This window comes from Aulostomus chinensis, chromosome 23 (genome assembly GCF_037954235.1).
Source record: "Aulostomus chinensis isolate RoL2024-O1b breed Wild chromosome 23, RoL_Achi_v1.0, whole genome shotgun sequence".
Taxonomy (NCBI): Eukaryota; Metazoa; Chordata; class Actinopteri; order Syngnathiformes; family Aulostomidae; genus Aulostomus; species Aulostomus chinensis.
In genome coordinates, this window is record NC_141342.1 from 19,314,912 (window position 1) to 19,337,658 (window position 22,747).

General features: G+C 46.0%; 2 protein-coding genes and 1 long non-coding RNA gene across 7 annotated transcripts in view; 2 read left to right on the top strand and 1 right to left on the bottom strand.

The window, feature by feature from the left end:
- The first annotated feature begins 8 nt into the window (after positions 1-8).
- Positions 9-2,866, top strand: coa3a (cytochrome C oxidase assembly factor 3a). Its single transcript, XM_086196487.1, has 2 exons — positions 9-354; positions 1,204-2,866. The coding sequence occupies exons 1-2, from the start codon at positions 96-98 to the stop codon at positions 1,305-1,307; spliced, it is 363 nt and encodes a 120-aa protein (XP_086052613.1). The 5' UTR covers positions 9-95; the 3' UTR covers positions 1,308-2,866.
- wnk4a (WNK lysine deficient protein kinase 4a) overlaps positions 2,135-22,747 on the bottom strand; it is a 48,928-nt gene continuing 28,315 nt past the window's right edge. For 3 of the 4 annotated variants that reach the window (XM_086196476.1, XM_086196475.1, XM_086196478.1), the window contains 14 exons: positions 21,250-21,610; positions 19,965-20,116; positions 18,105-18,178; positions 15,618-15,753; positions 15,141-15,257; positions 13,045-13,218; positions 11,417-11,471; positions 10,979-11,110; positions 8,950-9,779; positions 8,059-8,125; positions 6,121-6,718; positions 5,111-5,316; positions 4,917-5,011; positions 2,135-4,499 (listed from right to left, as the gene is read on the bottom strand). In XM_086196476.1, coding sequence (XP_086052602.1) covers positions 4,497-4,499; positions 4,917-5,011; positions 5,111-5,316; positions 6,121-6,718; positions 8,059-8,125; positions 8,950-9,779; positions 10,979-11,110; positions 11,417-11,471; positions 13,045-13,218; positions 15,141-15,257; positions 15,618-15,753; positions 18,105-18,178; positions 19,965-20,116; positions 21,250-21,610 — 3,000 coding nt within the window. In that variant the 3' untranslated portion in view covers positions 2,135-4,496. The remainder of the gene's footprint in view (positions 4,500-4,916; positions 5,012-5,110; positions 5,317-6,120; positions 6,719-8,058; positions 8,126-8,949; positions 9,780-10,978; positions 11,111-11,416; positions 11,472-13,044; positions 13,219-15,140; positions 15,258-15,617; positions 15,754-18,104; positions 18,179-19,964; positions 20,117-21,249; positions 21,611-22,747) is intronic. The other variant, XM_086196477.1, reaches the window with a different exon arrangement.
- On the top strand, positions 10,631-13,314 carry LOC147239924 (uncharacterized). Of its 2 annotated transcripts, none has more exons than XR_015111687.1 (3): positions 10,631-10,704; positions 10,947-11,093; positions 13,022-13,314. It is a non-coding gene; the product is annotated as an uncharacterized LOC147239924 (long non-coding RNA). The 2 variants fall into 2 exon arrangements; XR_015111686.1 differs by having other exon boundaries at positions 10,669-10,709.

Genomic DNA, 22,747 nt, shown 5'->3' on the forward strand with positions numbered 1-22,747 from the left:
ACACGCAGCTGTGGCGCGTCCTCTGTTTGGCACAGGTCTGACAAGTATAAGGATGGGACTGCTCAGTGAGCAGCTCGGTTCCATCTGCTCCATTGATGATTTATAAAACAGCGGGCGCGTATTGCGAAACAACCTTGCCTGCCTCATTAAATACGAGAATGGCGGACAAGGTGCCGAAGGAGTCTGAAGCTCCCTTTGCCACAAGGATAGACCCAGAAAATGCGGATCTTTCCAGAGAACAACGCTACTACATCAGACAAGTGGAGCTCGAACAGTGGAAGAAGAAGACACAAAAACTACGAACACGAAATGCTTTAACGGGACTCGCCATCGGAGCTGTGGTTCTGGGAATTTGTATCCTTGCCATGTAAACCAACACAAGGTGAACCGTGTGACGTAAGCTAAGCGTGAGCGAGCCCCGCTTAAGTGTAATAGATGAGTTTATCATAGCTCCAGTCATTCTAACGTAACCACGCAGATTTAGCTCATTTGTTCTGTGTCCATCCCATGCTGAGATGTTAGCAAGCACTGAGAGGCATTCTGGCTAGCAAACGGTAGCCTAACAAAGATGTCTTGATATTACTCTTCAACAATAGTCACATGTTTTAAAATGGGTGGCTTACATATTAATTACCTATAAAACTTTTACCCGTTTTACGACACCTTGGAGGAGAAAGCAAGGCAATAGATGGGAGAGCCGTAGCTAACTAGCTAGCTTGCAGATGTCAAGTTGAAGATAACAGTTCTGCGTCAACGCACAGTTGCTGCAAATTTTCATATTTTGTACACATTGACGCTCATGAAATAAAATATATCCAAAATTATGTGTCCTGTTCGCCCTCTATTCATCACGTTAATAAATAAGCTCGGTGCGACTGACTCGCTGGTTAGCTAACTAGCTTAAAACAAGTTTTGAGGACATTAATTAGCTTAAATGTCGTGCTCAAAAATGATGTGGCCCGCTTTTTATAGGTCGCAACTTTTTAATTATAAAATAGTATATCCGGTGTGTAATGTTTAGGTTTACCTTCAGTTTTTTATTGATGTATGTTCATACATTCATCAGACATTTTCATTCATACTCAAGTTAACAGGCATCTTTTCACATTGATGCCGTAAAAAGCAACAGTCACTCCTCCTCTGGCACGTCCTTGCACTTCCTGCTTCCGAGCATTTGCCTTGACCTCCCTGCTCGCCCCCTAGACGGCTACACCTTCTTCTCCGTCTCCCAGGAGCGGATTGTGGATGAGCTGGACGAGGAAGCCAAGCGTGCAAGGATGCAGGGATCAAAGACCGGCGCTAACTAAGACGCATGATGATGCTATGCTAACCCGAGTGGGGATGCGTTGGTGGATGACGGCTGGTCTCTGCCTTGCTTGTGTGATTCTGCGGGGGATCTAAAACTGTCGCTGGTCAGGACGATGGACACGCCTGAAAATGCCACTCTCTCACCCGGGACACGTGCAACGAGCCTGAGCTCAACATGCAAACAAGTTCCATCTCCAGAGGCCTTCAGCAGCTGAGGATGCCGGGGGGGGGGAGAGAATCACCCTGTTGAATTTGCTTGTTCACGTAGATGAAGTGATCTGTAAAATAAAATTCAAGTGATGGGATAATAATAATGGCAAATACACTCATTTGTCAGACTGACGGAGACTGGCTGACTGCTAGTTAGCTTAGCACAATGTATGCTATGGGGTAGTAAGTTAGCATATCATTAAAAACTCACCAAGTACCTCAACTAAATGATAAATAGCCAGAACTACTTTACTTTCAAGGTGAAGTGGTTTAGAAGCAGCACCTCAACTTCCAAGCTACAAAACTGAATGTTTGACCTCTCGAGTGGCTGAGGTCAGGAAGCATGGTGGGTAACTCCTGGACAAACAAGGTCCTGAACCTTGGCTTTTTGACGGAGGTATGCTAACCTGCCCATCCAATACCATTCATTGTGCTAAGCTAACTAGCATAGGTCTGCTCCAAAGTAAGGCACTGGGAAAGAAGGGGATCACTCTTCTTGTCTGACTCTGTCCAGGATGAAAAATAAGTGTATTTACCCAAAAGTTGTTGTGTTCAAGTTAATCATGACTGTAAATAGGACTGGAAGAAATGAACAGTAAAGATGAGAACAAAGAGAGACCCGTTACTTAGAATGGCATTTATTTTTGCTCAAAAAAAAAAAAGGAAGTGATACACGGAGTCTGAACTAGCCACCAAATCTGAAGAGTAGAAATATAAAATAAGACATTGTAAGAGAAAGGCACAGATTCAACATGGCAGGACAGCAGCATCGGAAAGCAATACAATTATATATTTACATTCAAAATTCTGAAATGTTTTCTTTGAATATATTATGAACTTTGTGAAATGTTAACAGGAGTCCAGCGGCCATGAAATTCAGTGTGTGGTGAATATTTTATAAGGCAACAGCTACAGATTCACAGCTTGGACTGATTTCCCTGTCCCACGACATTAATTATTTAGAGCTGTGGGAGGGTCGATCATCATCGCCGTGATCCAACGTGAGATTCTCCTCCGCCCTCGTCGGTGAGTGAACGGTTTCCTCTGCAAATGTGTTAAATTATCGAGAAGTAAAATGGAATCGACTAAAGTGCACAAGGTGCTTGATCTATTGAGACAAGCAGCAAATCTGATTTCTGCGTGAGCAAGAATTAAGGTCGCTGAAATGTTAAGTTTAGCATGTAAACAATCTATAAATGCACTCTGCTATATACACATGTACAATCAACAGGAAAGGCAGTAGTCTAAGACCTACATGGGTTTTCACAAAGAATCATCAGTTTGTTTTCATATATTTATGTATAAAAAAAAATAAAAAACAGCTACAGCATTTGAGAACAGATGTGGAGACGCTTCAGTAGGGCTGTCACGATACCGGATCGCTGCGGATAGTTGCGAAAAATTAGTAGTCGGAAGAAAATACATGTCGTTGAAGGGATTTTTTTCCCCCCCGAGGAACAAGAGGGACCCGTTTGCTGCTTCCGTAACTCTGAAATATCAGGAGTTGCTACTTTTATTGTCTTTTTGGGGGGGGGGGGGGTCATTTATGACCGAAAGTAAAGGGATGTGGACAGCAGAGGCCTTTTAAAATGCGTCGCTTTGGGAAACAATGAGCATTTTTCCAAATGTTCCTGATAATTCAATAAACTAAACAATTCGTTGAAAAATTCACTGGCAGCATCATCGAAAAAAAAATTAAACACGGCCCCGTTACTGCGGCTGAAGTTACTCAAGATAAGGACATTATTGCCTTATTTGTTAGGAGAAAAAAAAAATTCAAAATCATTATTAAAAATTCTTTAGGTTTGTTGTGCTAAAACTTTTTTCTTTGGCAAATGAATGACACTCATAAAACTGCCACCCAATTAATTTAAACCCCCTCTGGCTGATCATACATGTGGATTATCATCAACCAGTGGGCACTCAGATCTGCAGACCTGAGCTCAATGAAAGTCAAAGAGGAAAAAAAAAGAAGCAGTTTTTCAGGATATGAAACAAATCTGCCGCAAAATGGATCGAGTTGTTCCTCGACCGAAATTCGGCTTTGTGTTTCAAGGGGTCATCAGACAGTAACAGCAGACGTCACCTGGACAGAAACAGGCTCATCGTGACACCCCTACGCAAGTATCCTGCTCTGTTTGACCAGATTTCTTCCGCTCAATAGACTGAAAATAGATTTTCCCTCTGCAGACGCAAGCTGCGTGTCACCGTGCGGAACAGCGCGGCCGCTGGTGCACCTGAGGGTTTGCATGTGCTAGAAATGAGGGGTCCTCCTCCTCGCTGCGCCGTCTCACCTGGAAATCACTTTCACTAAGAACTGCAGTCGTAACTCTCCAATCAGAGTCTAGTCGAAGGGTTCAAAAGCACTTTAAAGATATACGCCGTGTTTACAAAATACATCTTCGAACTGTACAATGCATCCGGAGTGCTCTGGTATACCTCAGCTACGCGAGTGGGAGTGCATCCACTGTGCAGCAGGTGCTTAGACGTCAGCAAACTACAGCCGATGAAGTGTGAGATCATCTGAATCATTGTCCCCTTGCTTCACATTATTGTGCTCAGTTTGTTCAGTTAGTTGGACAAGCAGGACAACAGCAACTATCGTCAGTCTGGGTCAAAGTCACGGGTCTGAATACCAGAACTCGACCGCGTTAATACAAAACCAACTCTTGCTCAAAGAAAACAATGAAATGAAACATCTTGCAGAGCGTCGCGGCGGCCGCGTTTGAGCCGTCTTCCACGACAGGAGAGTTAAACAGGAACAAAGTCGTCTGTGCAACAGGTCTGACAAAAGGGCTAAAAACTGGATCAAAGTCCAGTTTGACAGATTTCGACATCTGAATGACCACTGGCGTCACCTTGTGATCACTGGTTCTCTGGAGAGTCGAAGTGGTCCCTCTACAGGACAGGTCGGGCCACTGCAGCCACTCTTCAGATGAGGTAGTCTGGATGTACAGCGTGCTTTGCTGGAGAGCTTCTTACTAGAAAACAGAGGCGGGAAAACTAGTGAGAACAAAGTTGATTCAGTTGCACTTAAAGGAACTTGTTTTAATACAATTATTGACCTTCCTCCCCCAGAGCCAGACAGGAGCTAGTTAGCTTAGCACAAATGAATGGTGGTGGGTGGGAAGTGTTAACATCGATCCGTCAGATGTCATCATAACAGATCAGCTTCAGGGTCGCGGTCCAGAAATAATCCTCTTTCTCATCTCTGTCTGTGATGGAGGTACGCTAACCTGCCAGCCCACCACCATTCACTGTGCTAAGCTAACAAGCCGGTCTCACAGGGGAGAAGGCCGTCTCTCCTCTCCGGCTCTGGGGAATGAGGGTCAGTAGTTGCATTTCCCAAAAAGTTGTTGCGTTTCTTTAAGAAGTAGAACACTGCATCATAACCTCACCATTCTACTGATGTCAGTGGCAAAGGTGACCCCTTTGCTGGGTTTGTCCTGGGAGCCGCTGCTGCTGCCTCCAAGGGAATTCCTCCTGATGATACCTGGAAAAAACAAGTCTGCTCATTAGAAAACCCATAAAGTTGCCACCAGGTAAAACTGGATTCTCCCCAATCAGAGAGAATTATGCATTTCGTCCTTACCTTGGAAGGGCAACAAGTCCAAGCGCTGCAGGCTGTTCCTGCGTGACGATGGGAAGGCGCTACCCTTGGACAGGCGGCGCTGGCGGCTGGACAGCATCGCAGCGGGAGAGACGATGCCCGGAGGGGGAACCTTCCCCATCTTCTCGTACAGCTCCTCAATCTCTCGCTTCTGGGCAGCCTGCAGGGCCTGCACCTCAGTTAGATGCCTGAGAACGGGCAGCAGGGGAACAGAGGGCTGTTACCGGTCGGCTCTACTTCTTGATAATCCTTGACAGATCATTTAGGAAAGTTGGGGAAGTTGTAGCCCGACGCAGGTTCTCTCAATTCTCCCTTACAGTCGACATAGATTTAAAATTCTTATATTCAGATTAGTCAGGTAGACTGAAGAGCACACCTCCATCCAGGTAGCTCTTGCTAGTTCTTAAGCCAAGATTGTCAACTCTGGGACTGCGTGTTTCATGATGTTAAAGGGATCAGACCAGGAAGCGAACGGGTTGCTTCTTGGCCCACGGTTCAAGTTTAACGAAAAGGAGGCCAGTAATTTTTACTGGGAACAAACAAACCAGAACTTCCTTGCTGGAGAAGAACTTCCAAATCATTTTCACTCGATCATCAAAGCTGGACAGAAGGATTTTGTCAGATATCTCACAACTTATCGATAGTTGATATCATCACGTTCAACGTTATCAGCATAAAAACAAGTTTATATGACATCCATGTTTTTTACACACAAGTACAAGTAAACCTTGTGCGTTGTCGTCATGCAGCACTGAAGGAATAGGACAGATATTTGCTGCACTTTCTTTTTCATACAATAACAAATCGTATTTTTTTATTACTGGCACTTAAAAAGAGTATCTGCCAGTGTGGCTGCCAGCATGCGCGGGAGCCACGTGTGAGCGTTCTCCCTACCTACGTGCTCACTACTCTGGCTAGGGGGGGTTGTGAACTTGCTTTCCGCCCTCGTCCTCGTGAGAGTGGCGTCCTGTGTTCGCGGCCGTGTCACTTACTTCTCTCGTAGTTCCTGAAGCTCTTCCAGCATTTCTTCGTCGTCGCTGTCCGAGTCATCGCTGCTCAGGTAGGGAGCGTTGTGGTTGTACGTCATCATCCAGAGATGATGGAGGGCGCTGCTGTACTGAGGGCTCCCTGCCGCTCCGTCCCACAGCCTCCCCTCCATCTCAGCTGCCGTCACCGACGGACCGCTGTCCGCAGGCGTCCCCACCAAGCTCAGGCTGTACGCCCTCCTCCGACTCCTCCTCCTTGTCCTCGGCCGTTCCCCGGCAACCCCCTCTTCCTCCTCTTCATCCTCCTCCTCTCTGTCCCGCCGCTGCTCCTGGCTCCCGTTCCATCCAGACTGCCCGTCGACCTCCTGGAGGATCCCCGTTGACCCTCTGTGGAGATGCGGGTGAGGAGGGGACATGGTGAGGGAGGTGCCCAGGCTGGTCTCAGACTCCCCCTGCTCCTCCGTGCTGCTCTCAGACAGGGTGCTGCCACTGTCGTGCTGCTGAGGTGAAGCGGGTCCCACACCAGCTGGCACAGCAGATGCTGGGACATCCATGCTGGGCGTCACCTGGAAGCGTCCGACGGTCACGGCAGCAGACGGCGCTCCTGAGATACGAAGGAATACACAGGTTAATGTATGGAGCCAACACGGATTCACAGTCCAACGACTTGTTTTCCCACAAGAGTCACCGTAAATGAGTTAATTATATGTAACATGCGGATGTCCAACAGCTTACACAGCTCAGCATCGGGGCGCCCCCATACCCACTTTTATAGTCTAGGACAGAGGCTCAGCCTCTGTGAGCAGTGACTGACCTCTGATCCCATCAGAGCTGATTGATCAGCAGAGCACAGACCCACTCACTCCCGACAGTCGTGCTTGATTCAAACTGATTAAAAAGGTACGCTAACACTTCCCACCCACCAGAGTTGTTATGCTAATCTAACTAGCAGAGCTATCTGTCTTCTTCTCTTCACTCTGGGGGGGGGGGGTTTAGATGTTATAATAATAAGAATAATTTTTTCTTCTTCAAGACTGTTTCCTCCCACAAACTTGACATCTTTGAGACACTTAGATCAGTTGATGGTGGAGATGCTCAACCAAACCAAAAAATGTATTTATAGTTATATGTATATATTTATTTATTTATTTTTAATAAATACAAAGTGATATTTTGTTTGTCTCTCATTTTTTCTCCTCTGTATGTGAGTGTGTGTGTTAGATTTCTTCTTCGACTACGACTCTCATTTCTAGCCCTGATAACTAACAGGATTGTTTCTCTGGTACTAAAATGAAGGGGCCCTTGCTGCATGCCTGCAGTACCTCTACTCGTCCACTAGGCGTCTCTCCAACTGTAAACACAGAGGTTGTCTGGATCTGCGCCCACTCAAACAGAGGGACTCTGTTTGAGTGGGCTGCTCAGAGGGTATAAATACAGACAGGTGTGGATATGGGAGGAGAGGTCCGTAACGAGCATGGCCGCCCGCTGATTGGTTCCTCCTGGTGGGTAGGGCCGCCATCACACCTACGTTTGTGTTCATATTGAATGGAACATTACATCCAGACCCCTGGTTACGCAATGGCTCCTGAGGCACCGCTAATAGGTGATAATGTAACCACAGATACACCGGAGAGAGAGCGAGAGAGACAAATGGAACTGAAAACAACCCAAAAGTCAAATCGTCCGTAGCAGCGACACCAGACTGTTATTTAGACCGAAAACATCATAAACTAGAGCGGAGAAATAAAGTGTAATATTTGGCTGTGGGTGCATTTGTGTGTATACACGAGGATGTGTGGGTTTGTTTTGGTTGCAAACAGAAACAGCATACTGCATGTCATTCTTCCAGCCCTCCACGTCTGGGGCTACTAGCATACATCACGGTAGGTGTTTATGACCCACAGAGACGGAGAAATCACTATTAGGAACATGAGAGTTTCTTACCAGACACGGCTGGGAAGGCGGAGGGGTTCCTGCTGTTCATTTCAGGCAGAGTGCTGATGGATGATAACTAGACAAGAAGAATTGGACTCATTTTATTAGGGTGAATCAACCAGATGTCACATTAAATTTTAACTTTTTTGGTAGCGATGGGTTACATTCATGGCACATTAAAGTTTGACAGTTTATGACTGTTATGATTGTTTTTGTTTTTTTCTTTTAGAAATCTCTGGCCTGATATTTATCCACCCCGAGAGACCGGCAGTCAAATAGGCAGTTTTGTCAAAGGAGAGCTCGTTGTTTTGGATCACTTTTCCCTGTTGGCAGCAGGATCCGTGCACGGCAGATTTTTAAATGTCAGAAAACGCTGGATAGAAGCTGAGTTCTTCAGGTAGACGCGTTACAAACCTTCACGTTTTAGCCTGACAACTAACTTCAATAAACACTCTGTTATGAATTTCAAGTCAGTTAACCAATTAATCTGCAAACACAACAACATCGATTTAAAGCTCGGCTGCACTACTTTTACATATTTAGTTCCTGTTAGGATGCACACTGAGTTGAGTTTATCTAATTTAGAAGAGGACAGTGTGTACTTGTACCTCAATTGTTTGCGCGAAATAAAACAAAACGACGGGTGCAACAGATTGAGAAGATAGTGACTTTCCATCTGTAGTCTACAGGCACCAGAGACTAAGCTGGCTACTTCCTGTTAGCCCTCTGCTAGCTTCAACATGGATAAATAACTCAGCCAAGCTGTTCTTTTCGGGGATGACGATGTAACCACGTGTCAGTGGTTGCTTGTAATCACAACCGCCAGAAGGTGGAGACAAAAGTCTCCCACCATAACTTTAAAGACCTCTCAGCTGATAAAAGCGCCGGCGTCAAACTCACAGTGCTTTCTGGGCTCTCCGTAGGCGACAGCGAGAGATCTGATGACGTCAAGCTGTAGAAGTCAGATCTGGGTTCAGTCTGGGTTGAAACCTGGGTGGAAAATGGGGTCAGGTCCTCCTGGTTCAAGCTGGGTGGGCTGAAGGGTCCGACCTGCTGCAGAGGCTCCTGAGGAGCCCGTGGAGGAGTGGAGGGCATGGAGTGGGGGGAGGCTGCATGCGGCCAGCTCTCAGGGCCGCTCACAGGAAACCCTGATCCATCCACTGGAGGCAGGTCAGGGTTTGGGTAGACGTTCTGATTCGGGACGCCACCTGATGTAGGGTAAGGCACTTCTACCGGAGAGGTCTGGTAATGTTGGTAGACGGAGGGGTACCCTGACTGAGGGGGTATGTGAGCGGGTAGCTGGGGGTGGAAGCCTGGGAGGGGGGGCATCCCCTGGGTAGGAAGGCTGGAGGGAGGGATGAAGGACTGGGCCATGCTCATGGCCATGGAGATGACATTAGCCAAAGAGAAGAGGGGCTGAGTGTGTGGGGGCCACATGTTGGGGTGCTGCGCTGCGTGAGGCAGCATAACGATGCTCTCGCTGCTGCTCTGGGTCTCGCTGAGAAGACTTGGAGATCCCGGCGCTGGGGAGGGAACTGAGGGGAAGGTGGGGTTACTGGCCACACGAGTGAGGGGAGGATGGATCCCCGCTGGTTTGGGGGAACCCGGGGAACCTGGGTACGGGAATGGGAAGTGAGTGTTGCCCATGAGGGGTAAGTGATAGTGCTGGTGGTGAGGAAGAAGAGATGCTGGATGATGATGATGATGATGCTGGTAATGAAGGGGAGACCCTGGAAGACAGAAAGATTTTGTTTGGAATCAATTATGCTGGGAACAAATCGTGCAAACAAACAGAAAAATGTTACTCGATGTCCGCGTTTAAAAGGTATTAAGACACCGAGAAGTTCTCCGTCCCGTCAGGCCAAGACTCTTCAGCCCCCTGCCAAGACACACCAGCGTAAATCTTTCCCCTACTTTCCAATAATGGGTTTCCATGTGAACAAAGATGTTTTGTTTAGTATGCGACCATAATTGCATTTGTAAGCCAGAGAATTTTCACATCGGGCTTAAATGGCTGTGAGGGATTCTGCAGTTTAAAACAGAGTTAAATGGAACACACGTGTGTGGAGAAACTCTCTGGGACTGATCGTGAGATCAGGGTTTCACCATCACTCCACAGGAGAATCATTTATACGTTCAGGCTCCATCTATTGATTTGACATTTGCTTCAACAATGGCTCCACAGTTAGAGGCCACGCCCCCTGTTGCTGATGATGCAAACCAGCCACTCATTTTTCCACGCTGATGGAAACACAGGTTAGGCAACACACACACACACACACACACACACACACACACACACACACACACACACACACACACACGGAGGACATTGCGAAAGCTACCATGCGGCGAATGTCCAGCTGAGAGGGGACATGAGACAAGGGGGAGGGGGGGGGCGAGGATGTTCAGATGGCTGGCTGGAGATGGGGGCACTTATTCTTTGACTGACTTCAGACACCCCCCCCCCCCCCCACACCCCTCCCACGCCTTCTCCTATGGGGAGGGAGACATGAACAGTGGGAGGAGGCTTTCTTGGAAATTCTGTGCTGGCAAACAGATGTTGGAGAGTCGTGTATCGCAGCCCTGGAGGAGAGCTCATGCTTCACAGCGACAGCATTCACAGTTCGCTAAAAGCCAGAAAGCGCCCTTCAGGTGAGGTAATTACCCAAGAGGCCCTGCTACAAGGCAGACACAGACGAAAGCTTTGAGGTGTGGGGATGGCGGGTGGCGCCATGTGAACGTCTGAACAATACCAAAAACCAGCTCTGAGGAGGGGAGGAGTGGAGGGGGGGTGATGAGGTAGCTGAGCTTTGCTTTGACTTTGTCGCTGCCAAAAAAACACTGTAACAATTTTTCAGTGTGGTGAAAGAGTAAACAATGCTGGTCCTCTTCAGGTAGCGCGGCGACCACAGAGGGCTTCATTTACCTGGAGCGTTGTGGAAAGACTGTGAGCGTATTAGAGGTCGACCAGGTGAAGTAATGTCTGCACTGAAGACGTCTCCATTGGGACATTGAGGGGAGCCACGCACCCCCACACCTGGGTTAGCCAAACTGAAGTCTGGGACACAACACACACATGGATGAGTGGACGACCGTGCACACATGACACACACACACACACACACACACATTTACTCGTCAGTTCTGGGGTGGTTACATGAGCTTACATTAATTTCCAAAAGATTAGTTGTTTTACTGACACCGGACAAACAAAGCGCTCTCCCTAAATACACCCCCCCCTGGCCCGCGCAGAAGCAGAGCAATTTTCTGGTCACACACAATCATGGTGAATTTCAACGTGATTTGAAAACGTGCAGGAGGCGGCAGCATTTAAGGCGCTTATTCACCTTCAAGTGAGACTTACCAGGCAGTGATGAGGAGGAGTGTGTGCGAGGAAGGGTGTGACTGTGCAGATTGGGCTGCAAGAGAGCACAAATAACACAGAATAAACTTCTATTCACCACTGATTAAATGTACCGCTTAGCCAGTATGTCACTAGCTAGACGCTGAGTCACGCGTGCGCAGAATTGTTCGCGTATTGCAAGACGCTAGCATTGCGCTTCAAAAGCTTGCATTTACGCTCCAAGAATCGTGAAACCGAATCCCACCTGTGAGGATTATCTGGCTGAACAGACATATTGACTATCGTGAGCTTATTTTTCAGCAAAGACTGAAAATCCAACGCAAGAATTCTATCAGTTTGAGTGGAGGGAACTGACGGAGTTGCTAGCTTCCCGATAGCCTCCAAAAACACGTCATCCCTGCTGCACGTACACATCAAATGTCAACATATCACACCGTGTATTAAGTGGACAATAAAGTCTGTTTTCTCTTTTAATAGCGGAAAAATAGAGTATTAATCGTGAAGGGTTTTGACTGATGGTTAAATGCTGTGATTTTATATGAACTCATGAAACCTCCGTAATCTGGACAACCGTTGTAATCTGATTTCATATGGAAGAGATTGTTCTTTTTTTTTTTCTTCTTTTTTTTTAAAAATTTGATGTAGATAAAGCAAATTAGCTGAACAGGCATGGCCTCGAGCTCCATCTGCTAACCACATCTCCTCAACGGTGACTCAGCAGAGACACAAAGAACTCAGGGGCTCATTCATGATCAAACCAGCTTTTTCTCTTGACCATGCGATGCTGGTAAGTGCAGCCCCAACAGCTCTCGAAGGATGTGGTTCATGCGCTGTTTTGAATCAGATGCTGGAGTGAAGCCAGGAGTTTGGTTCACGTTTGTTCGGGGTAATTATGAAGCCACAAGGGTCTGAAACACGGTGTGTAGTTGTTGCTGGTAAGCTCTTTACTTGTTGTTGGTCCTGCATTCATCTGCAATTATTCTCTTCTCCACCATGTTTGAACATTTTCTGCATCTTAAAGGGCACAAGAAGATTGTGTTCTTTGTGTTGTGCAGAGGGGAACATATCCGTGAAGAACACACACTTCTTTTCCTCCAAGCAGACACATCTGACTTTATCAGGAATTAGGTCATATTTTGTGCATGAGTGCGTCACTCAGCCTTCTCTCTTACTTTGTAAAATCTTGGTTCTGACACACACCTGAACACCAGTGACCTCTGTAGCCACTGAGGAGGATGTGCTGTTTTTAGGAACGGGGAATGTTCCCATAAATAACAGGTGTTTTAATGACAGTGCTTTTAGTAACATCATGTTCTCTGTGGAAGTGGCGCTCTAGGTGGCTTCAAGAACACTTAACCCTCTATCTTTAGGGCCGAGTCTCCGGGGGGATTGTGGACGGTGAAGAAAGCACTCTAGTGTGGGTTTTTTTTTTTTTTATTCCCCGTGTAGGAAGTGACACTCAACAGCTTTCCATTTGGCCCAGATTTATGAGTCTGGCCTAAGATAAACACAGCGAGATGCACTAAAGCTGATATAATTTACGGTGATCAGTCGGCGCAGTAAAACATACTAAGTGACTTCCTTTGTGTTCATATAACAAATCAGCAGCCATGGGGATCAGCGCCAACCTGGGAGGAAGACAACGAGTTAACGCCGCCGTGGAAAGCAGGCTGGGGAAGTCGGTGCCCGCCAGAGAGGATGGCCTGTTCCTTCGCCATTAAAGCCTCGGCCCGTTTGATGATGTCACCCATACGGTGGATGAAGCCTTCCTTCTCTGAGGGCAGGATAAACTCATTGTGCACCTTGAAGACAGAAGAACAGAAACACTTGACTAAAACAAATATTCCATTACCAGTAAAATCCTTGGATGAGCAAATACAATCAAAAATGCCCTTTAAAGGAACAAATGCAAAACTAATCAATATGCTGGAAATGGCCTCCATAAATGTGTCGATAGATGATCGATACTTATGCATTCATTTGTATGTAAGTCTGCAAAATACATTTTTGAAGTTCGAAAAAAATGCATCCAATCTTAGAAGTTCATGTTTTCACAATAAAGGTTTTATCAAGGTGACAATTCACCGTAGTCTACGAGAATTTGTAGAGGACAACAGAAATACTACAATATCAAGTACAAGTACCTAAAACCGTATGTAAGCAGAGTCATAAAATGATATTTCAAGTATTTTGAAACATTTGAGCCTCAAAAAAAATTAGTTTTCAACATTTTTTAGGTCCAAAACTGAGCTACAATCCAATGACCAGCAACTAAGAGAGGAACATTTGTTCAAACTGCAGTAAAGGTTCCTGTTTTTGTCCCCCAACAGACATACGATGAGTGTTTGACAACATCATAGATGCCTACGGACAAAGATGTTTGTCGAACATGTCACAAAGAAGGAGAAGTCACTCTGACATCTTGCGGAGGAGCAACAAGGAGGAGGTAGAATCGTGTGTGGAACAGCAGTTAAAGAGCGTGTTTGACGTGAGCGTGAGGCTCAGGATGGCGACTGCCAGACAGACAGACAGGAGGAAAAACCTACAACAACAAAAAAAGGACGGAGCGGAGGCCACGTTAGCTCGCCATTTCGGTGGACGTGCTCTGACATGGATTATGATGATTAAAGCTTTTGGCTTTCTCGCTGATCACCCCCCCCCCAAAATAATTATTCTAAGTAATAGTTTAGATCTCTAATGATGAGGAAATGGGCCCAAATTTAGCAGTACTACACAAACCCTTTCAGTAAATGTACAAAGTTACTTCCATGCTCCTGTGTAGACCAAACATTCTTGCTCTCCAGAAATCTGCTCACCCGCCCAAAATTGAACCCGCCTACGTGCAGCTAATGCTTATTTCTGGGGAAAATACATTAATCATCCAATGTGAATAACAGTTTGTTAGGGACGTTTTGCATATTCATGCTGTTTGGAGCGTTGCAGTGAATTGTGGGTCGGGGCGTGGTGACCATTTCCTGTCAGTGCGGCAGAACTCAGCACATGTAAGTGCAGCCCTGAGAACCACAGGAGCTGCGCTGAAGCCAGACGTCCACGCTGAGCCAAGACCCCACTAACAAAAGCCCACTGTGTTTTACTGTCAGTACATTCAGTGAATAAAACTGCACACTCTGTCTGATCACGCCTTCCTCGTGTGTGTGTGTGTGTGTGTGTGTGCGCGCGCTCCGTCTCCAACATCTAATGAGGCGTGAAGACAATAACAGGAGCTGATTAGCTGCGTCACTCACTTCTCGGCCGTTCAGATAGAATATCAAGCAGCAGCCGGTGGAATCGTACGTCTGCCCCGACTTATCAGCTGAGATCATTTATTTACAAATCGGAGCAGGTTCCAGGAAGTTCTGTCTCCACAGATTATTTCCATCATTAACCCTTAAGAATCCAAGGAGGCGGCTTTAAAGTTGACCAAGTCCTTTTATTCCTCACTGTCCACAGTCTTTCCTTGAGTAAAAGTAAGATATTTGCACCAACGAGTGGGATAATACGTCTAATTGATTTAAAAATCCTGTGTATGCAGCCAAATGGTCAAATTAAATCAAACTGTCTGGAGCTACTACAGTGCCAGGAAGTATCTTATAGCAGAATAAGAACCAAATAAATTCAACAGGAAGTAAAAGAATCTTTAGAACTGACACTTTTATTACCGCGACCGGCTCAAATACGACTTGATTATCGCTCGTCCAGTGAAAAAGCAGAAGTAGTAACTCACCATGACGGCGGCGATGTCGTCAGGGTTATCTCCATCCAGGTCAAACTTGAAGGTCACCATTTTATCGTTGTGCGTCTGCAGCTGACACTCAACCACACGGTCCACTTTATCAGAGAGCTGCAGGGGACAAGACCAACGCTAATTACAGGCGTTGTTCTAGGACAAGGAGGAAGACTCCACTGCTTCGTGTGTGTGTGTGTGTGTGTGTGTGTGTGTGTGTTGTACACTGGACTGAATGTATGTACACGTGGCTGTGTTTGTCTCCGTTTCCAGTCTAAACGTGTCCATTAGCAGACCACAGAGATCATAGCCCAAATGCTCTGCGGTCGCCGGTTACATCACCGTGACGCCTACTGGCTCCCTCAGGAGTTGAAAATCCCTCTGCTAATTGGATTATTTAATCTGATTTATTTGTTTATTGTGAGCTAACATGCATTGGCAGGATTATAATTAAACAGAACTTTGGATTCATCGTACCCCTGTGATGCGCAGCCTGGAGCGCACTCTCCTCCTGAACAGCTTCCCAGCAGTTCGCCTGGCCGCCGTCTTCTCGCTCTTTTCTGGCAGACCCTCGTTGCCGTCACTCAAACCTGAGGTCACGTCAGAGGCGTAGCTGCAAGGAAATACACTGCATATATGAGCTCCCCCTTAGAAAACAGACACTAAAACCCTGAGAGGGACTGCTCCTGCAGCAGTCACCTCCACTGGGGAGGCTGTGTTTGTTTGCGCGGTGGCTACCAGGCTGGTTCTCATGGTGGTGGCCGAGGCCCGAGCCAAGCAAGAGCCCATTACAGTGTGGGACACATCCAGGAATTCATTTCACTTCCTTTCTCATTGCAAGATGGCATTTTTAGACGTTTTTAGGAATTTCTCAGGACCTTGACAACAACAACAACAACAACAAACATGCTTGCTCACAGTGATAATATCTACAGTTCTAACAGTGGCGACCGTCTAGAGGCGGGTCTGACATGTCTGGCATGGACGTGGATCACTGGGGTCACGTGACATGGGTTCTATTGATGGGAGAAACACCTCAGCTTTGCATTAACATGCTGGAATAAAATAGGAGAACTGAATAAATAAAATGAAGCTCATCTCATTTATTCAGTCCAGTCACAACATCTTGAATTAATCTGGAGCCATTTGGTCACATGACATCGGAGGCGATGGGGGGGGGAGAGTGAACTGAATTAACTGTTCTTTTCCTTTAGATAACAGGATAAACTAACTTGTTATAACAAGAAATCTGCTTATTTATCTCAAGATAACAAGTTAATAACCCCCCCCCCCCCCCCAGCCAGCACCTCCTCCTTTCCTTCCTCCAATTTTAACAGCGGCGTTTCTGATTGGTGGAGCTCGCCGCTTCCATGACTGCGCTCGCTGTAGTCAGCTGTTTAAGTGTCGCTGGTCTCCCTGGCTGCAGTCACGTGACTACCCTTCCTGATTCAGCAAACAGGAAAATCTTGATATAAGTTCAATGACATCTGTGACATGTTAGCTAGTTGGCTAACAATAACAAACACGGCTACGACATGTAGTTGTTCAAACGACTTTAAATCGGAAACATCGTCAACATTGGCTTACACGCTTAAGATAATTGAGCTGGTGGGCTTTTACCCGTTTTTTTTCTTCTTTTTTTGCCACCTAATCAAATCTTTTATGGCCATGATGAAACTGTCCCTGGTGTAAAACTCTTCACTTCACTTCTACAACCCGGGTCACTCTTTGCGTCCCTGAGGAGTTTCTTACAGTTTGGGAAATATATTCAGACACATATGGCGTTTCAATAGCCTGTAAGAGAAGAGTGAGCTCTCGACCTTCTACTTTAGGAGTCATGTTCATCGATAGAAACATTAAAAGAGCCAAATACCCGTCGTGGATGTTTATCTTGACAACGCATGTAACAATAAGCAGCACTCCTAAGTGTCAAATAAAGTCTGGATGTGTAACAGCGGCGTGTCCCTCGGGTGTAAACAGCAGATTTTAGGAGGCTAAAGGAAGCTGGTGTCTATCCAGAGGAAGCAACACGTCCACATGACCTGTCGTATTTAGACATGAACACATTTTAGGTTTCAGGGAGGCGGAGAATATGCAGGGTGTTTTATAAAAAGCATTGGCTCTGCTAATTGCGTCTCCTGGGCCTGGTAGGATTAGTGCGGTCACAGATGCCCTGAGCCCATCCTCCTCTCCAGCAGCAAACCTTTACGGGTTTGGCAGCGTCCCGTCATCTCTATTTAAAATCCTCAAAGGTAACTTAAGGTCAAAGCTATTTGGTCCCGCTGTTGAGTACACAGAGATTAGACGAAATGAGGTTAGCCAATTGTGTTGATATTGCAAATGATCCTTCGGCTTTGTTATCTTTGAAACGCAGCGCCGCTCATCAGCGTTTCTCAGAGGAAGAATTAGGCAACCAAATTTTGGATTCTAAAAAAAAAACCGCACAATGTTGTTAGGCTCAACATTTGTTCCAATCGACTGTAGACAAATCACATTAAATCGACATATTGACATTTGCAGACGATGAACTAAGCTGACATTTTTTAGTTCTCCATTGAGAGAAAACATGTTTTACATCTACACTTACACAACACACACACACACGCACACACACACGCAATCTGCACCAACATCATTGGCTCTCATGCAGAGAATAAAGCGGCTCTCTCTCCCCAACATCCCACCGACGTGGAAAACAGGGCCTCCTCAACATCAGAGAAACCTGCGAGGGTCCATTCTGCCTGACCGCAGTGAAAACACGGCCAGCCAGTCGAACGCCTCCAGCTTGTTGTTGCAGCCCCACAGATGTGGAGGAGGGGTTTTAGAGGGAAGATCACACACACACACAAACATTGTCAAGTCTAAAAAAAGAATGGGTATCGCTCCCTTGAGGGGTAAAGAAAAAAAAAAGAAAGAAAGAAAGAGAGATGAAGGTGAGGAGAGAAGAAGGCTGCGGAGTAATACCTGTCCACAGGGGAGTTGAAGCCGCTCGGGGATCCTGAGTTGCCAGGTTCTGTGTTGTTGGATACCGCAATACTCTATGAACAGAAACGAGGGATACTGTTAGATGAACAGTCCCACTGGTTTGGCTTTCTTTTGAGGCTTTTCACAAGAAGACAGCAGCCAGATGTGGGCGGCCGCGGTTCAGAAGGTCGTCCACTTGTCTCTTCGTTGGCGGTTCGAACCCCAACTCCTGCAGTCAAACTGTCTTTGAATAAGAATCCCGAGTTGCCCCCGACGGGTGGCTCCATCGCCATCAGCGTGCGAGTGTGAATGAGTGAACGGGAGGCCGCATGTGTACTTTTAAATGGCGGCCCTGAGAATTTAACACAACGCAAAGTATAAAAAAAACAAAACAAAACCCAACAACGACAACAAAACCCACGCTAATTACCAAAAAATGTCTTCATTAAACTGACAACACACGGGCACAAAACTGCAAACTCGCACAACACATTACAAAAAAAAACCCCTCCAAATTCCATCAACTGCCAACTGAAGTGTTTCCAGAGGGCACATAGAAGTGACGAAGACTCCAGTAAAATGAGCGACACGTTAGTGTTTTTGGTTTATTTTAACATTGTGATGCTAAAATTAAGAAAGAGAAGGAGAAGGAAAAAAAAAAAAACAACACAATTGTATCCAGATGTGTTCATTACATTTAACAACCATCTGGAAGCACTTCCTTTGACCTTGAATGGAATTCGCCATGTTTCTGTGTTGCCTTGTCTGTTTGCAGAGCGTTTCCTACACGCTGCCCATGCGATGCCAAACTGACGAAGACGCTTCCTTCACTCGCTTGAGTTCTGCCCGTTCGCGTGTGGTTTTTTTAAGCTGTAGTGTGTTGAGGGACTCTGTTAGCCTGATTATATAATAAGAACAGAGATTGTTATTCTTGGTTCATCCTTTTAAGATCAGAAATTAACTTGGTTGGCGCGTAATATTCATCCCCGGACATCTGCTCATTCACATGAAAACTTCCATACTTCATCTTATAATCTACAATCTTATCTTGGCATCGTGGGGAAACAGGAAGTAGCTGTTCAAGACGGCTGACCTTCTCTCACACACGCAGACTCACTTGTTTTGTTGACTCTGATGGTAGCGTGACGTTAGCATGTAGCACAACTGCTGACTCATAGTCATGTGAAAGCTAACTTTATAGTCAAATGTGTCCTGATTGGAATAAAACCCTTTTTTTCTCTCCTTTAATTACAATACTGATACAGTTATATATAAACTAGAAAAAAAAAGAACTGGGTAATGGTAAAGTTCTACATTGAGAGGCTGCCGCAGGAATCAGATCTAAAACCAGGAAATAAGTCAGCGTTGCTGAACGTCCGATTTTCTCATCTAAAAGTTGCTGGGTTTGCGTTAAATGCCTGATATAAAGTCTTTAAAAAAAGCTTGTGTTGGGAAGGAGAAGCTCAGTGAGATGTTGAATATCATCATGTCGAAAACAGAGGAAACGTGAGGCTCGCTGTGGTGACGTTTAATTCACAGCATAACGTTAGCTTTGTGCTTCTAGGGACCGATATAAAGCTTCAAGAACCATTAAAGATATCTTGCGGATAAAACTTTTCAATCTAATTAATTTTTGTTTGCCCCAGAGCTTATTTTGAGTAATGAATGTTGTAGCAATCCCATTAGCTTTAAGCTGAGGGAACCTATGGCAATGCTAACTTCCAGGCCCGCCTGTAAAAATACTTCATCCCTGCAGCACTCCTTTGAGGAGTGTTTTCATCTGAACTACATTGTTGTGTTTCAATATCATAATGCTGATGAGGTCAGGAAAGTCATCCACCCTGCACCCCCTCTACTCACTGAGGGGAAGCGGAGAGCTGGGATGGGGACACCGTTAGCGGTGGTGTTGTCAGCGTGCGTCGTGGGAGGAGTTGCCGGTGCGTTGAAGCTGCCGGCCTCCAGGGGATCCTGAAGCCCAGAGGAGCTCACATAGCCGTCCGTCTCACAGTCAGCTGTTTCAACAAAGGACATAAGCCATGAGCATGTGACCAACTGTTGCCTGACAGACAGACACACACACAGACACACACACACACACACACACACACACACACACACACTCCTACAACACACAAACAGACCCATATGACCTGCTAACAACGACACAAATTGAATGACCCCAAACTGTGACTTCAAACACAGGATTAAAACTCTTCGGAGGCGATGCTGTTAGCGATACTGCAGATTGTAGCGACTCGCATAAATAAAATATTTGGGCCTTTTTTATTGTAACAACTGGGAAAGATTAAGCAACTAAAGTACAGGAGGCGCTCACACACACACCATGAGACAACACCAACAAGGACTGAATAATTTAGTTATCCACAGTTTTACATTTCCCTGAAGGCCTCCCGTGTCCTGTGAAAACAGAAAAACTCACTGTTCGGTACAACTGTGCCGCTAATGCAGCAAAACCTGCGTCAATAAGTTTAACATTTAGGATTCTAGACAGTACCCACATGAAAAAGAAATACTGTGTCAGCTGAAATGCTAAATATTTCACACGTTTCACAAGAACCATCAGGTGGTTCCCCCGTGTCCACTGAGGATCTTCAAGTTGAGCTCAGATTTGCCACCATTTCCTTACTTGAGTTTGGCTGCAGAATTAATTTGGTCCCCCCTAAAGAACGAGGTCCTGCAGGTGTACTGCTCTTTTACTTCTTCTTCTTTTTTATGTACATGTAAGCATCTTTTTAAGTGAGGGTTAAGGGAACATGTTGTCTTCAAACCTTTAAATCTGGGGTCATTTTATCTCGCTAACGCCTGCAGTTAGCTGCATGGCTGCAGGTGCGTGTTAATGAAGCTGCACCCGTTCGTTCAGGGAGACAGAGAGCGCCATGACAACAAAAATCTCTCAGCCCCACATTTAATTACCTGTAATTAACTATAAATATAGCAAAATGTTGCTGAAAATCCCACTTGTTGATTCTCCAATACAAACTGAGATAAACAGCCTTATTTTGGTTGATGGCACTATCGAGCTCTTCCATTTTATCCACTTCGATTTGAGTAAAATCTGAAAACTTGAAAATGACCAGACTCGGAGATAGAAGTCTGAAATGGGACGTTACGTAAGGAGGCTCACAGTTAGCAGAGGAGAGGCTGTTGTGGCGTATGTGGAAGTGCTGGTCCGCCTCGGGCTCTTCTGGCTCTGCAGGGTAGTTGGAGCTGACGCCAGAGTCCACAGAGCTGGTGACGGGGGACGGGATTGGGGCTGGAGGGGTCAAGGCCGGGGTGGGGGACTCGGCTGCAATAATGTCGCTGACTTTTGGAGAGGGCGGCTGAGGCTCGGGTTCTTCTTCTATAGCTTCCTGCTGCCGCTTCCTCTTCTGCTCCTCTGCAAGACGCCTCAACTTCTCCCTCTGCCTCTTGATGGTCGTCACTCTGTCCCGTATGGACTTGGCCACGAGCTTGAAGTCTGCCTCGCACACGAAGCCGAGCACAACCTGCATAACAACACGGAGAAGCGCTCAGGGCACAACATGGACACATGTGTTTAAGTTACGGTCCGCAGTGTGCTGCCGCAATATGTAGGCAATTTATGAAGGTCGGGTGCACTTAGTGACCCGATCACGCAGGCTATGACATCAACAGGCCTTTTATGTGACAAGCATTAATGCTAACATTTGTCATTCTTTATCACAAACACATTGACTGCACTCTTCAGGTTGTCTGTCCAGAGGAGTGGGACTCTTTGTCCAACCCTGCCTCTCACCACAGGGTCAGATTACAGCTGGACTAGATGTCCCGGCTGATACCAAATTTGATCTTGATGAAAACGACCACAAAGAGGTAAACAAATAAGGAATTGGGGCTCACATTTTCATTAAAAGTGACCTCTATGGTGGGAGCTCTGGAGGACATAAGGACCTGTTTTGTAACAAGCAAGAGAGCCATTATATTATTAAAGACGTGACCTCGGCTGCTTCCCTACACACGCTCTCACATTTCCAACCAGCGATGATTAAATGTTGGGCTGTGCCCTTGACACAGTCTTCTCTCTATGGACATGGGCACATATCAATGCGTCTGCTGTCGTAACATCATCAGAAAAGAAGCGTAATGCTGCTGGGGCGCAGAGGTCAGGCTGCTCTCTCTGTGTGGGGTTACACCAGAAAGAAAGACGTCTGAGGCATGATGTCTATGAAAGATCGAATTAAACAACGATAAAAGTCACACAAAAGACATGAAAGCAACCCAAGAAGAGTACTGTAACCATTCAGTTCCTCACGAACGAGCGAGCGTCGTGACCTCATGAAAGACGCACAGCGTTACGCCTTTGCGACTCCAGAATGTAGAAGGAGTCAGCCACGTATATTTACGTGAAGCTAACGGCGACTGGCAGCGAATCATCGCAAAATGTCCGATTACAAACAACACATTCTGGAGTCTCAAAGAAGTTGTAAAAAACAAACAAATAAAAAAACATCTTTGTGAGCTCAAACGAATATCTGTGAGTGCAACATACACTTGTAGGGTGATGTATAACTTTACAACTCTAGACCTGTCTTTTGTTACCCGTCCAAATATCAGTATCAAGCAACTAAATTTTCATGTCTACAAAAGCATCCAGACATCATTGT